Below are 16,603 nucleotides of genomic sequence, written 5' to 3'. Positions count from 1 at the left end.
AGTGGTATCAGAAATATTTAAGAATTCGCTCAGGATTTCCGCGAAATGTACGGGGGAATTAGTTGATAATAATGTATGTATCTCTGCAGTCGTCCTTGCGACTTGTAGATCATACGTTTCTTTAGATGACGTGAGCCTTGTAGGCGTCTGAAGAAGCACTGTTTTCATTCTGCTTAAAGTGTCTATTCGAATAGAAGTAATTTTCAAACCGGGCCATGCCCTTGCCTCCCTGTCTGGAAAGGAGCTGGGGAACAAAGAACGTCCACAGCACTTGACCTTCGCCGTCGTAGTGACGAGATAAGGAGTCCCGGGCATAAGACTACAACATCTGCGGTCTACAATAAGAATGTAACTCCCATTATAGAGTCTTTGAAAGAATGGTTCTATTTCAGTTGGAGGTGCGCCTTGCTGGTGACATGAAAGGTTGTATGAATTCCCTTCACAGGCTCCGTGCAAACTAATACCGTTACACAGAAGCGTGCCGCTTAGTGACATAGCACAATTGTTGCCACTAAGAAACACTTTCTGTCCTTTGTTACTGACACATGTATGTGAATAGGGCAGGTTCCAAGTTGTTTTAAGGTACCCCTTTCCCAATTTCTCGTACATGCCAGCCTGTATATATTTTTGGCAGTATTGAAACCTGAAGGTTGAGATTGGAATATTTATGATTCCGTGGATTATCCATTCACTGACAGGTCGTTCTGACATTGTCAACGGTAATCTTTCTAGTTTTTCAATGCTCAAGATTGTATAATCAGCACCCTTCTGCGCCATACCGATTTGTCTATCAGTAAGGTTAAAGATTTGGAATAGTGACGTTGTGTTGATTAAACGCCAAGGCACATAGCCTGAACGCAGATTTTGTAACGTCCAGCCAAGCTGTACAATAGAACGCAATTGTGACTGACCATGTTGTAATAACAGTAAGTCTTGCGATAATATATCGATTGCTGAAGACACAATGCTGTCCAATGAAAAAATTCTGGAGGACAGAGTCATTAACCCATTGTCCACTACAGAAAGTGATTTTTCCAAATTAATACGGTCAATTTCCCGTATTCTTTCTGCTGTTTCAATTTGAGTAACCTTCCAGGCCTCATTGTATGCTGCATATACAGAGGCTGCTATGAAACGCTTTTGACGCTGTTTGCGTGGTCCCATTATGAAATCACGCAAGTCAGCACCATCAGTAAGTAAAGTTAGGTGTTGCTTAATTTCAGGCAGTGTGGAAGACTGTAGCCATTGAAGGCATAATTTGCCCACACTGTAGGTTGTTATTATCCCTGGGTGATGTCTTTGGGGATATCTAGGGTCTGGCCTGGTCATTTTGAAACCCTGTGTTTTATTCAGGAATCTATCTTGACAGTTATTTGTATCTGTGGGCCAGATCAACCATTGTTTCCAATCAGGATGTGTTCTGTTTTGGTTAAGTATATGGTTTATGTCTATTTCTTCATCTGTATCAGAGTTATTGATAAACATTGTTGGCTTTGGAATAGACGGGTTATTTAAATCTTTGATTTTGGCTAAGCCAAGACAGGTGGTTTGTTGAACAGTGTCATTTAAAAATATCATTTGTTCTGGGATCATGCAGGCTCTAAACAAAGCTTCTATACCCTGTACTTGCCATTCTTTTGTACCCCAAACACTTTTCAAATCAACATTTTTGTCCCAATAATCGAATCCAAAAGTATTCATTTTTTCAAAGAATGAATCAGAATAAATCAATTTTGTGTTGGTTATCATGGTTTTGGTCCCTGTCTTGTTTGACAATTTATAATAAAATGTTTCAGCATTACTAGTGTTAAAACCTTGAAAGTATGAATATTTGTCATAAACGGTTCTAGAGCTCCCTTTTGGAGGTGTAGCACAATGTTCCCATTGATTATAATTTAAAACATTTCTAGGTTGTGCAGATTTATGCAAGAAATGGTTACCATAGTGGTTATAGCAATACATACTATCATAATTTGTAGAACCTTGCAAATAATCATGTTTTGTAAATTTAGCAGACATTACTAAGTCAGACATCATATTGTTTATACTTTCAAAGTCCCAATCATCAGCAAATGAGTTTGGTTTTGCAAAGTCACTCAAAGAGATCTTAATTTGGTGTGGATATTTCAGGATCTCGACCGGACCATAAATTTCATAGTCAGTGTTGTCCCAGGCTACCCCACCAGGTATTGGAATTGCTGTGAAGTTGGCTGAAGAAAGTTCTGAAGAAAGTTCTCGTTTCTCGACGTGTGAAGATGTGTGTGGTTTGAGGACCAAGTTGATGTTCTGACTTGCTGTGTCCATTTTAGCATATTTTCCCTCAATGAAGCGTCCCAAAGTAAATACCAAGATGAGCCAAAGTATGAGGATAAATGCACCAAAACCCACCCAAAATTCAATCCATGGAGAAATCATATATGTTTCTTTTAGTTGTTTCAAAAGTTCCTTCGCTTTGTCTTTAAAGGATTTTGATGATGGCTGTGTCTTTTGTTCGCTGAAACCTTCAGAGGAATCATCGAAGTTGATGAAGTAACCGGATGCAGTTCTGTCAATTGTTCCAATTGGTTCAGGATTTTTGTTTCTTGCATTTTCACTTGGTACTTCAGTATAGATTGGTGTGTCTCTGCTAAATGTCTTTATTTGGGTTTTCAGAGGTCTAAGTTCTATTGCATTGTTGCATAGTCCTTGTTGTTCTTCTGTAGGCGTTTCGAATGTGATGAGCCTCTTTGTTAGGACCTCTGTACTGGTAGCAAACCTTGGTGTTCTGCTACTTATTGGGAGTCCACTTGGCCTACTGTTTGTTATCGGCCACATGTTGTGGTTTTACCAGGTCGATGGATACAACTCGGTTCTCCTTTTTTCCAGCAAGTGGCGGTAGTACAACTGATCTTGTCCCGTTGACAGACAAGACAGGAACTGCTTTTCTGTAAGAAGGCCCAAATTCCTTCTTTACCGCGATCTTCTCCCTGACTAGATCCCCAACTTTTGGAATCCAGACAGGTCTTGCTGGGACAGGTGGTGATTCTTCAGTGGTTGTTGGCTGTTGTTTCAACTGTATGTTGCTCAGGTCTTTTCTTGTTTTGTTTAAGTCCTGCAAAATAGCCAAACGGTCTTTGACATCAAAGCTTTTTTCTATTACCACTGAAGTCTGACTATCAAGGTCAGAGATCAACATCCTAGTTCCGAATAATAATTCGTACGGACTGAATCCCTTCAGAGAATTTCTTGGCAAGTTATTTAGACTACGTTGGACACTTATTAGATGTTTGACCCACCCAGCTCCCGAACCTAATACCTTTGCCGTTATAGATTGCTTTATGTCACGGTTTTTTCTTTCAACAATTCCGTTCCCCTCAGGGTGAAATGGACAAGAGTACCGCAATTGCACGCCCATGCTGACCATGGCCTCCTTATAAGCCCGAGAGCTAAAAGCAGGACCATTGTCCGAATGCAGAATGCCAATTGCGTATGTGCCGATAAAGACCCGCAAATCTTTTATAACAGTTCTGGCGTCAGCCGTTCGCTGGGGCCACATCCATATGAATCTCGTGCATGAGTCCACTGCGACCAAGATATATTTATAGTTACCATCCCTTTGTAAGGGACCGCAGTGGTCTAGATAAACACAGGCTAATGGTTTATCCGAGATTAGAAGGGGCGTCTGTGCTGGACGTCTCACAGTTGATACTTTCATTTTTTGACATATTTCACATGCTAGAACATAGTTCCTTGTTTGTCTTCTCATTTGTGGCCACCAGTATCTCTGTTTTAATAATGATACTGTGGCTGAGACGCCAGCATGGGTAGAAGCAAGCCCTTCGTGTGCCGCTATTATTAGTCCTAACCTATGTTCCATGTTTGGAATTGCCCTATCCCCCACTCCAGGGATTTGAGCAAAAGGAACATTGTTTGCATCAGTTATGTATGAGTATTTTACTGGAAAGCCTTTAGGGAGTGGTTCTATCGAATCCTTTTCTGAAGCGCTGACAGCTTGTAATATTTCACTGTCTATTTTTGTTTTTGACCGGGTGACGGCAGCTACGGAAGCCGTTTGCACAGCTGCCTTCGCGGCCTCATCAGCCAATGAATTCCCTGCAACGTGAACGCCATCACGTTGATGACTCAGTGTATGTATCACGTGAGTCTTTGGTAGTTCTTTTTGCAAAAGAGCTACTTGTTCCCAGAGCATTTTGTGCTTGATTGTGCCACCTTTCGCATCCTTGAAACCATTTTGAAGCCAGATCTGCAAGTATTCATTGTAAGATTGAACGCAATAATACGAATCGCACACAATGAGTGTGGGGAATTCTCGATCCGTATTTTCAAGCGCCATCTTGAATGCTAGTAGTTCAGCTCGCTGAGCTGTACAATCTCCTAGAGATTGTGTTTTAGTTAGGGTTGGTTTAAATTTCCCTTCGTGCCAACGACCTTTAACAATCGCGCACGCAGCACTGTAAGCTTGTTTACCGCCTACTGCGGGTTGTGCTGATCCGTCTGTATATATTATACAGCCGTATTGGTCTAGAGGCAGAATTTCGGTTGGCAGAGGACATTCGAATTCATATTGTAGAAATTCTTGTGTTTTTAAGTAAGGATCAAATTCGTACACCACGTCTGTTGCAGCAAGAGAGTTAGCCCATTGTATCCATCTCGGATGGAGTGCTTTCGCATTTGGAATGCTTGCCTTTGTTACCGCCTCTAAGGCTGGTATTGGTGTCACGATTATTATTCGTTTACCTTGTGCCAGGGCTCGTTCTTTTGCTATAGCTGTCTGTGTTGCTGTAAGAATGTTTTCCGTTGGGCTAAATTTCATTTCAGCCTTAGTGTACAAGTGTGATTTGAATGCAATTGGTACCTTTTCTCCCTCATTAGAGGTCAGGTATGTGAATCCGCATCTCCCTGGGATGACTCGGATCACAAGGTTGCGTGTATTATCACGTGTTTCTAATTTTGTCTTAATTAGCATGTCTGTTTGTAAGGATCTCAAAATGTCTGTGTGTGTTTGAGTCCAGCTGGATCTTTTAAAATCTGGTTTAATTAGATCGTAAAGGGGTTTGACCCTTTCTGCGTAATTTGCAATGTAAGTTCTTCCGAAATTTAGGAAGCCTAGAATTGACTGTAGGTTTTTTAGTGTTTTAGGAGCTTGGATTACGGCACATTTCTCTAGGAAATTGTCTGCCAGGCTTTTGCCTTCACTTGATAACTCATATCCTAAGAATAGGACTGTCAGATGGGCAATTCTGGACTTTTTGAAGTTGAATTTGTAACCCTCTGCAGCGAAACCAAGTATTATGGTGTTCACTCTTTTCAAGTGAGTCTCCAAGTCATCATCTGTTAAGTAAATGTCATCGACATAAGATAATGCTTCATCATCATATTGTTGTAGTAATTCTGTTACTCTCGCTGAGAATACCCCCGGGCTGTTCTTGTACCCCTGGGCTAACCGACAGAATTGTTTTTGAGTGCCATTTACTGAGAAAGCTGTTAAATATCTGCTCTCTGGTGCTATGTTTTGACAAAAGAATCCGTTGGAGATGTCCAAGGTAGTTTTGTATTTTTTGCGCACTATGTTATTCATTAGTGCAGCACTGTGTGAATTTTGCACTGCAAAAGTTTTGCAACATGTGTTAAGGTGTCGGTAATCCAAAACTAGACGGTATGAATTGTCTGGTTTGGAGACCGGAAACAAAGGATTGTTCATTTGTGAGGTGCAAGTTTCAATCACCCCCTGGTATTCTAGCTGATCTAGTATTTCATTTACTTGTTTTTTAGCTTCTTGCTTAACTGGGTACTGCCTTTGTGCAGTAGGTTGTGATTTTAACTGGATTTTGTGAGGAGGAGAATCCTCATCCCATCCTACATGATTTTTGTATAAAGCAGGTGCTAAGGCCACTGCCCACTTTCTAGCAAGTGTGTATTTTTTATGAATCGGGATTTGATTCGAGAAGGCAGGCATAATTACTTCTTCGCCATGAGGGCACTCCCTGACAAACTCTGGTGGCCAGTCTTTTTCAGCTAAAAGGATGTCATAACCCTTTGAGAGGTTATCCCAAAATAGTCCCCTTATTTTCCTAGTCTTATCTCCCTCTATACGTAATGTTATCTCGTATATTTTGTGGGGCTTGCTAACTCTGGTATCTGCAGTTTCCACTTGAAGGTATTCATTCGTGTCCACTGTCTCCAGATGATTCATAAGGACTTTGCGAGCTATGCTCACCTCTGCTGCGCTGTCTAGCATTGTCTGAGCCCACTCTCCGTTTTTCAGTTGTGTCCTCAGTATTCTCGGCATTGTTAACTACCTTGATACTGGCTACCTTCTTTTTTGGAAATTGTAATTTCTTTTTCAGTTGAGCAGGTTCCTTGTCTTTGGACTTGGCGTGCTCTTCTGATCGTCCTCTTCTTTCCGATTTCTGCGAGGAATTCTGAAAAGATTGAGAGGGACGTGTATCAATGTCTTGATATCTATCAGGTTTTTTAATATTATCCCTATTTCTAAGGTTATATCTATTCCCAGAGGGTTCACTCTGGGGTGACCTTTGTCTCGGGTTTGGAGATTTCTCTCTTCGCCTAGGAGACCTTCCTCTGGACTGGAATTTCTTTTCTTTAGGATTGGATTGTTTGTTCCCATCCCAGTTCTTTTTTGGTGAATTATTATTATTATTAAAAAACATTTTTTCTGGACTTGTAGTCAGTTGCGGTTTTACTGGTATTCCACCTAGACTATCTCTGCCTAGTTCTTCATAGGATTTTTCTATGATTCTGGCAATTTCAGCTGGTTGGTCTGCTATATCTGTCTCTTTTAACCTCTGGCGGATCGCCACGTTTGCTGCTTCACCTTTTATGTTGGCTAGTAATATAGCCGAGACCTGCTTGAAGTCTTTTAGTAATTTCATACCAAGAGTTAAAGCAGGTTCTGGACCGTATTCATCTTGAATTTGTTTTAGCACATCTGGTATCACCGAAATGGATGGAACACCGTGCGTTTTTGTGTAGATGGAAGCAAAGACTGTACCCCAAGTGTCACAGTCCTCAATGTGTGGTGCGATTCCCATTGGGAGACATATAGTCAGAATCCTGTGTTTTTCTAATGGGGTGGTGTCAGGAAACACCGCCTCTATTTGGGTAATTTTCTGTGCCAACCAGAATGGTATTTGTTTCCGTTTTGCTGGGACTTTACCTAGGCAGGATTGGATGTTCTGTGGTGTAATTTTATTTGTGTTCCCCTGGTGAGGGGTCAGCTGTGGAAGTTTAATCGCTGGCTGAATTGTTGAAGTCCGCATTACATACTGAACTAATTGTCTGTGAATTTTTAGTAGTTGTTTTAGCTGTATTAACAGCTCTGCTGCAGGCATTCTTTCGATGTCTGGATGTGGTGTGTATCCGGCTAGGACCGGCCACGTTGCTCCTGGTCTTCCTAAAGGACCGAGCCTTGTAATGTGATTGTTATGTATTAGGGCGCCATCAAATAAGAGCAAATGCTCTTGGAATTTGAGTGGTACTTCCACCTCCTCGAAAGGAGTGTACTCATTAGGAGGTTCCTCTACTTTGTAATAGTGGAAGTACTTTGTTACAGCATTTGCTGCTGGAAAATGTATCCATGTATAGTATACCTCTGTCTGCCGATATTCGTGTGCCTCGATTACGAATATGACTGTGCCACCTCTAGGTGTCAGTCCATTTTCTATAAGTTTTAAGGTTATAGATCTTCTTTTTGCGACCTGGATGAGTATTATATCCGGGTCTGCTGTTTGCATGGTAGCATCAGCATCTGCTATTTCAGTAGCTAATCTAGTAACCTCTCGTTCTTCATCGCTGTCCATTTTGCTGACAGGATGGTATTATGTTTATTTGCAGATCAGGTTTCTTTATGGAAACAGAGATTAGATGCACAATATTTTGGAACTGTTTTATCCTTCAACGTTGACTAGACCAAGAACCATACATAGGAGTTCCCTCCTGCGAGGTTTTGGAGGATATAATAACCTTTCACCCACTCCAGACGTCTTTGGAGTATTTGGGAAAAGGGGTCTGAGTGAGAAAGCACGACTGAGTTACTCTAAATGTCTTACGTTAGTTTTATCGCCCTTTCCAAACGCGTTGGGCGCCATGTAGTGTAGTTCCTATTTTCCCAATAGGCTCTGCGCATTGGAATAGTACCTACGATAGTAAAGGCCTAGACCAGACGTTAACTAGGTCTACTACTGTCGATACTAGACTTAATTTTTGGGTTTGCCAGCTAAGCTCAGAGTTCGCTAGAAACTTTCTCAAATGTTCAAGGAAGGATTAACTCCCCTGATTAGACAAGAAGGGATTTAGTTTCTGACAACCATAGAACATGACAACTTTGCTCTCCCCTAATCAAGAGTCAATCTCAAGAGTCGTGTGAGCACAAGGCAATTATTTTACTCAGTCAGTACGTGCATTCTTAGTCTCATCAGAATGTAGAGAAAAGGAAGAGACGGGCGTGTTCAATAAAAGATGTTATTTATTGATCAGTCTCTTTTCTCGTACAAGAGAAATGGATCGATATTATTGCAATACTTATAGTTAAGTAAAGTGCATACATTAAAAGCAATAGTATAAAATAATACTGTAAAAACATTGATATGGTTTCTGAGCCATATGATGCTTTAAAATGATTAAAATATATTTACATACACATATACATTTGACTAAACGTACTCAACTGGTGTTTCTAAATACGCCTACCCCGTGTACCTGACCTAAGTCTAATGCGTGGGCGGGAATAGAAAGTTACAGTTTAAGTTAAGTTTGTTTTTGCCAAGTGAATAACTAAAGAATTCTCTAGGAGGGGTTATTCAGTTCTGTACCTGGAATTTAGGATGAATGAGGAATGGTATCTCTTTCTCTGCTCTCGATATTCCAGGCTGCCTGCGAGGGCTGCCCAGAAACGCCGGTGCTGGGTCTCTCGGCTTGAGATAGCAGCGCGTCTCTCAGCGCGTCAGGAAGGCGGGGCTGCTGCCTGCGGGGTCTGCTTCTGCTCTCGGCTTCGGCAAGTATGGCTGCTCCGTCTTGTCACCACGCGTGTGTTTTGCATAGGGCAAGGTCGGCAATATTTATACCTTAAAGGTGCCGGGATTGACGTAAGGATGGACATAGGTACGTCAATAAAGATGTCATACGACTTGCTCGTTAGCACATTCTTTACTAAAGTTCTCTGTGAAATCAAAACAATGGCCGCACGGATTATCCAGGTTGTCATAGGTTTGATTTGTTATGAGAACGTCGTATGCCTTATCAGGGGCTGGAGGAATGTCGCTTGTCTAATTAGATCTCAAGCGTTATGACCTAATCAGATAACACGTTCCTGTGCCGTGGTGTGACTGCGTCAGATAACGGTATCTGCATCATGGGGGATTTCTTGCCTCATGGGCTGACTGTTAATTAACTAGCTAGGTAGTTTAACCAGAATAGGGTCAGGAATAGGGGGATCGATTCAGAACCTATAGAAATACACGACAAGCCAACTGGTGATAAACACTGCATTCCACAAAAGCCTTGGCATACTTTTATGGCAGTGGACGATAGTGCCTAAGACTTAGCTGTAGCAGTGAATGACAAATATTGGGTAGGACCCATGCCCCCCACATGTTGTTCTTCCAAACTTTTGAACTTTCAGTCTGAACTGTACACTGCCCAGACGTAACCCTGGGCAATGTGAAGCACTTTATGAAACTGATACTTGAATTAGAAACTGGTGAAGGCAAAGCAAAGATTCTTGGTAAAGAGACTTCACTTGTGAGAGAAAGAGCCTAGTTCGAAAGTAGTCCCATACACTTTTATTTAAGCCGCTTACTATAATTTGTGTCATATGTTATTCTGTCATTTAGCCACAGCTGTTTGAATTCTTGAAATCAAGTAAAAACTACCAGCTTCGAATTTACAACCTAATTAATGACAAGAGTTTGATGGCGTGATACTTGTGTGGGTGTGGCTTAAAGGAACTGTATTCGTTGTATTTATGTATTTTACCAAATGGCCTTGTATGTAATTGCACTTCGTATTCAATGTTCTGTCCTGTTTGTAAGAATTCTTCCCTGAGCTCAGAATTCCTTACTTTTTAAGCTCATAGTTCGTATGGTTTTCTTGGTTTCTTTGTATTTTCGTTAACTTAAATTATGCATACAAATATAAATAAATGAATACAATTTAGAATTGCTTTGTGTAGATAATATTTCATTCATTTTTTACAAAATGTGGGCATACGTACAAAACTCCTGTATGGTCTAATTCTGCAATTCATAAAACCACAGGCTTTTGAAAGCGTATGTTGCAATGTACTAAAGTAATTTTTTGGGTAACAAAATGGCTTTTGCAACCCATTAAGAATAGCAAATTGGATAGAGGCATGAAAGAGATGTCCTCCTGTGTGCAATTCAGAATGAAATGTATCAATCGTTTGATCCTGAAATTATGGTCGCAAAATATTGATCAATTACTGACACCCCTTGGATGGTAATTCGCAATGGGGAAGCTGTCCCACTAGGACGACTTCCCCATTGAGTATTGTGTCAGATGGCCTCAGGGAGAGCTGAGAGTGGCTCAGGGAACCACTTCTTGCCTGTCCCTTCCATTGTTGTGTCCCTGCATTTCAAAATGTTTCCCTTTACGGTACACAGGCTGCATTAAAAAGCATGTTGACATCCAGGGGACGTGAATGGAGGGGATGGAGGATTTCCTATGTCTTCAGTCATTCAGTGGAGGTCATAAAATGCCTTCTGTTTCACTAATAAGAATGAGGCAGGAGGTGTTGTAACCTTCTGCAAATGTACATGTTGGCATGCTACTGAAGAGTACATCACTTACATCACAAAATGAAGCTCACTATCTCAGTGTACAATTAGCACACACTGGTTTGAGAACCGTGTTTAGTACAAAGAGCCCATCGTTATTTACCAAAATTCTTTGTGACATATTAAATAAGTATAGATATCTAAATAATATGCCCAGATATGTAGATACTACAGTTGTTCCACTTTCGTAAAAACAATATTTAATGTACACTTCTGTTTTGCCTCACTCATTATTATATGTAACTATCTGGGCAAATAAATACATTTTCCATTTTGGAATATTAGTCTCTAATGTACGCTATTCACATAACTGATCAGTAGGTATGCTATTCCAGCATGGCAGTTCAATTGATGTATTGTGGTCAAGATATTTCTGTAGACTATATACACCTCTCATGTTCTATGAGTGTGAATGAAATAATTTACTATGGGGCAGCCGTGTATATGAGCGCTACATCAGGATCTTGAAATGCAGAGGTTGCGTAGTTGGAAATGCCATTGGCAAGAGTTGAATTAGCCAAACTTCTTTGAATTAAGATAGGGATTTTTCCCACAAAAATTGGTTCATTATGTTGAATTTTAGAGCAGAAATAACTGTGACAAATATATTAAATATAAATTGGTCCTTCTGGGTCGTCTATTTAAGGGGAGAAGAATCTGTGGGGACAATTAGTGGGGCAGTTAGAAATGTGTTTAAATGTAAAAGTGATACGTTTTTCCCTGTCCATTTATTGTTTTGCAGACGGCTCACAACCTGTTCTATTTGGCCATTATTGGACATGGGTTGTCGATTGCATCTCTTCTGATTTCCCTTGGCATCTTCTTTTACTTCAAGTAAGAAAGTCCAATTTAAGATCATTATAGTTGCTAACCAGTAATCACGCTCTGCTTGCTTCCAGGTACTACATTAGCAATTGTAATAGCAACTGACATTAATATAGCCCTGGATGAGCTGTACTTTAACACTGAGTCACATATTGTTGTTGTTTCTTCCTTTTTGGACAACTGCATCCCATTTACTTTAGTACTTCTTTGTTGTTTCTTTTTGCACATATCTTCTAACAGAAACCAACATCTGTCTCAGTTTAGGGCACTTTAGGATGGTATCAAAATGGTAATTCTCTGGAAATTCGCAGTGGCTTTTCTTAGGATTTAGGATTATTATTATTATTATTATTATTTTATTTTAGGACTTGTATAGTCATAAGATAATTTGTTCCTCTAGTTTCGGATCCAGCTACTCCGATGGACCAACATGGTTCTTACTTGCTAGGGGTTTAGAGAAAGTGCTTTGCAGAACTTGCTGCTGAAGGTCCCATGGACATTTTGCACAGTGTCCACCAAGTGCAGCTCATTATATAAAATATTTGATCTGAGAATAAAACGTTCTATCTTGCAATTAGGCTGACTGGTAGGTTGTGGTTCTCCTTCGAGTATTAAAATTAAAAAAAGGATCCTGCTGATTGGGGTTCTTTGTTATCTTCCCCAAAACGATGGAGAACAAAGGGCTACTAGAAATGTTTGCCTGTTCAATGAAGTTTCACTACGGCATCGGATGCTATACATTTTTTCTATTTTTAAATACTTTACCAAATGTTCAGGTAATGCCACAATCTCCATGGATCAATTGCAGTAAGTAGAGCTGTTTAAAGTCCTGAGATATGGCAATCGATTATTACTTAAACTCTAACAAATCAATCAAAAAAGAAGATAAAATAACAATACTGCACCATTTGAGAATAGACGCGTAGTAAAGGAAGGTCCCTTTGTTTTTGATAAGTAAAATTACATCTTGCTTCTGTAGATTTTAATGCCTTTCTTCTGAGTGTGTCCATCTCACCCCAATAATGAGTGTTTGCCAGCTACCTCTATTCACGTGATGCTGCCAGACCACTGAAATGAGGTCTCAAGAACACCTTGCAAGAAGAGCTGCTTAAATACACCTTACCTCCTACTTCTGTTAAGACCGTACATTTTTACTATAGATACAGTACATAGGCTGATTTACAGTGAAAAGGATGAAAGCATGACTTGACTCAGATGTTGTATCTCTTGGCTAGGTTCCATTTATGATACAATTATGATGCAGGGATGTGCACCGTTGGTTGAATTATTGGTTGCTTGCTTTTTCCGTGCTCCTAGGTATCACTCACTACTCTCGAGTGATTGGAGAATAATCTTGGTCTGCAGAACTTTCGTTTTTAGCTCTGTCTCCTAGGGCATCAGGTTATGCTGATTATCCTGCTATGATTGTTTACAAATTATGTTTCAAAAATAAATCTTTTCACGTGATTGATATTTGAATAGTAAAGTTTTATTCAATAGTTTCGTGTTTGGCTTAGATGTTGTTTTTACATCTCATTATTTATCCATTATTATTTCTGGATCCTCTTTTTAACAATTTAAATCATCAACTGATTGTCTTTATTCCCAATGCATTTCGGCGCGCTGCGCCTTTGTCAAGGGATCAATCTGTTAAAAAACAACAATAATGCATTTCATTACTCCAATATTTTCATGCCACCTCATAAATGTTACATGTAATTAATTCTGATACTTCACCATTGCATAACTCGCGGCTGTACCTCCTCAAAACAAATGTATATATACACGCTTTTAACCTTTTTTATCGGCATGCTAGCATATGTTTTCGTATCTCCCCAATAACGTTTCTTGAAAAAACCCTTCAATTGTCTGGCTAAACATTTCGTATTGCCGGCAAACTTGCACTGATTGTTTACATTTTATCTCACCCTATACTGCAATAAAGTTACTATCTCAATACCGTGACTGTTTAAAAACGAGGGGTAAACCTCTCTGTATAGTGATTTATTTTTGAAACATAATTTGTAAACAATCATAGCAGGATAATCAGCATAACCTGATGCCCTAGGAGACAGAGCTAAAAACGAAAGTTCTGCAGACCAAGATAGGTTCCATTTATGTCACCAAAATACTACACTCTTCTGACTCACTTTGGGTTAATTTGTTAGCTGAAAGGATTCTGGAGCTGCTGACAGCTGCAGGAAAAAAGGTGGCCGGTAAATTCAGTGTATCACTAAGGAAGCTATGGTTTAAGGGTTGTTCAATTACTAGATTGAAAATCTGTTAATGAGCTCTGTCGTCAAGATAGGGAAATATCCCAGATGCTGAAAATGTATTTTTGGATTATTGATTATCATCTGTGCACATGAGTTATCCGTGGTCATAGAAAGTGAAGGCACATGTTGGTAGCTGGAATGGAGTGGTGATTGGTGTAGACTCGCCAGTACAGTAATGACTGACAGGAGGAGGCTTTCAGGTGTCCAAACTGTGTCTGATTGCAGTGATGATGGTCTTTTCGAAATACTGAAGGAAAGCTTTGCTCTCAGATTCAGTAGGATAAATTTCAAGAACAAGTGAGCAAGAATAGTGAAACCACAGAATCTGGACATAGGACATGGAGTTTGGTAGCGACTATGAGGTGCTGGGTCACTGAGTTTAAAGAGGGATCTGGATTTTAGCTAAATAAGTTCCTAGTGCTGTAGGAAATTGATACTTTATAAACGGCTTTGGTAACCCATGCTAATAAATTAAGACTGCCTGGGGTGGTAGGAGAAAATGGAAATAATTTGGGGTAGATTGAAGATTCATGGTTTTTATCTGTCCCCAAAATTCTGGGATAGTTGCAGTTTTCAGTGCTTTCTCACTATCCACAATTTGACAGGGTGTACAGCGGCAACATATCACTTGAAAATAGCAGGGTGGTCGAGGAGTGGAGGTGGCAAAGAATTGAAGTGTGCTAAAACCACCTTCATTACAGTCATCAGGAATATCTCATATCTATTAATGATATTCATTCTTATGCAAGTCAATAGTAAATGCAGACTGAAGCTATTAAATCCTGAAAATAAATCTATTCTTTTCTTTATATGAGAAGCGGCTTGTAGTCATACTGTAATGGTTCACTATACAACTGAGAAGTGCTTCCAATGAAACAAGGGCACAAGAAATGAAAATGATTTGCAATATTTCTTACAATTTGGTCAAACACATCTCTACTCATGTCCTGTGGCTAAATTACAGAGTTCAACATCTCACCCTACTACTACTCTTATCACATTCCTTTACCTGGTTAATGCAAAAGGGCAAACAGATTTTACAAAATGTGTATGTCAGAGTGAATGTGGCCGGTTGTGTGGACATTATTCTTTTGTGTATGAGGGGAAGTGCAAAGAACACGATTACGTGTTGTGTGGTACTGAGGGTGTGCATTCTCCGCATCTGCAAATAATGGTAATATGCGGTAAATCCCCACCAGTTCTGCTTGATTATGAGTTAATCACCCAGGGAACAGTGAATAACTTCTAATCCCTTCTCTCTTGGTTGAATTCTGTACGTTGTTTCTTTTTCCATGGGGATTAATGCATTTCCACCTTTTCTAAACATGTGGTAATTGTGAGCTGGGAGCCTGGTGCAGACTAGTGGTAGGGAGGATGGGAGAAGGAAGGAAAGGCAATTGCTTTGCAGGGGGAGCATTATAAGCTGGCCTTGTGCCTTGGAAGGGGTTCTGGTGGGGGCCAAGGAATGGGGCCGGGTTGCATTGCAGTCCATTCCAGAGGTGACTTCATCAGCCGAATTTTCTGGTGGTTAAAATCTGGTCTGTTGTTCCCACACCTGGTAAATCTGGCCGCAGTAACAGTGGCCCATAATGATTGAGCGGAATGGAATTCCATGCAAGCTCCACTCCGCTCAAATTGAAATCGGGGCCATAGCGTATGTTTGTAACTCTTGTGCTTTACATCATACTTTGTTGTATTCCCCGTTTGAGCATGTTAAGGTCCCTGCTGGTACAAATAAATAATCATTGCAGTGTAGGTAGAAATATTGAGCTGTTCAAGAAATGCTTGCATTTTCTCTTTACAATTATATAAAACCTCTGTATTAACCAACATACTGGACAAAAGGTTAAATGCACTATTTGGTCCAGTTTAGAAACAGAATTCAGAGAGACAGCCTCTTGGAAGCTGTACGCTTGCACGCTGTGCTAGCTCAGTGAGCAAGTCTGAGTGTGTTTCAGAGTTATCCTATTAAGTATACAGTGACCTTAGCTTAGATGAAGACAACTTGTGTGATTAAAGGGATTAGTTTGCCCAATGGTCCAAAGGTGTACCCCGGAGGGGACTTAGCACAATAATCAAGTTTATTTAGAACTAGAGTTATGATTAGGGACTGAGGTAATCAGCTTACATTACAGATTGGTACTTTTCTCTGCTAATCATATAACGGAGAATATAAACATATATTGACTAGTTGTATTGGGCTGAGTGCGCCAAATTAAGATGACCTATTACTTATCTAATATTTCTATATTTTAGGTATTGTTTTTAACATACCAAAGCATGGGTCAAAAACAATTTGTATGTTTATCATTTCTAAAAGGCAGTATGTTATTGAAACTGTACTAACCTCATGTGGTTTCTTCCCTTAGGAGTTTGAGCTGCCAGAGGATTACCCTACATAAAAATTTGTTTTTCTCTTTTGTTTGCAACTCCATTGTTACAATCATTGGACTTACAGCAGTGGCCAACAATCCAGCACTAGTTGCCACCAATCCAGTAAGTGCCACTCACTTGAGCTTTATGGTTGCAACGATTTGCAGTGTTTAATATTTGATAAAAGTGTGTCAAATTGGGTTTGCCCATTATTGTAGAGGCTGAGCGAGTGCAAGACTATTCTATGGCTGTGTCTACTCTAGAAGGAGTTGTAGTGCTAGGCAACATTTTAAGGCTCTTCGCACTGGGATGTTT

The 16,603-nt window shown here is 40.1% G+C and overlaps 1 protein-coding gene across 1 annotated transcript in view; it reads left to right on the top strand.

Annotated features, from left to right (window-relative positions):
- CALCRL (calcitonin receptor like receptor) overlaps positions 1–16,603 on the top strand; it is a 264,434-nt gene that overhangs the window by 145,658 nt on the left and 102,173 nt on the right. Inside the window, exons 6-7 of the mRNA XM_078680481.1 lie at positions 11,557–11,648; positions 16,285–16,411. Coding sequence (XP_078536607.1) covers positions 11,557–11,648; positions 16,285–16,411 — 219 coding nt within the window. The remainder of the gene's footprint in view (positions 1–11,556; positions 11,649–16,284; positions 16,412–16,603) is intronic.

Source organism: Lissotriton helveticus, chromosome 3_1 (assembly GCF_964261635.1).
Source record: "Lissotriton helveticus chromosome 3_1, aLisHel1.1, whole genome shotgun sequence".
NCBI lineage: Eukaryota > Metazoa > Chordata > Amphibia > Caudata > Salamandridae > Lissotriton > Lissotriton helveticus.
This window is presented reverse-complemented; position numbering and strand designations above follow the sequence as displayed.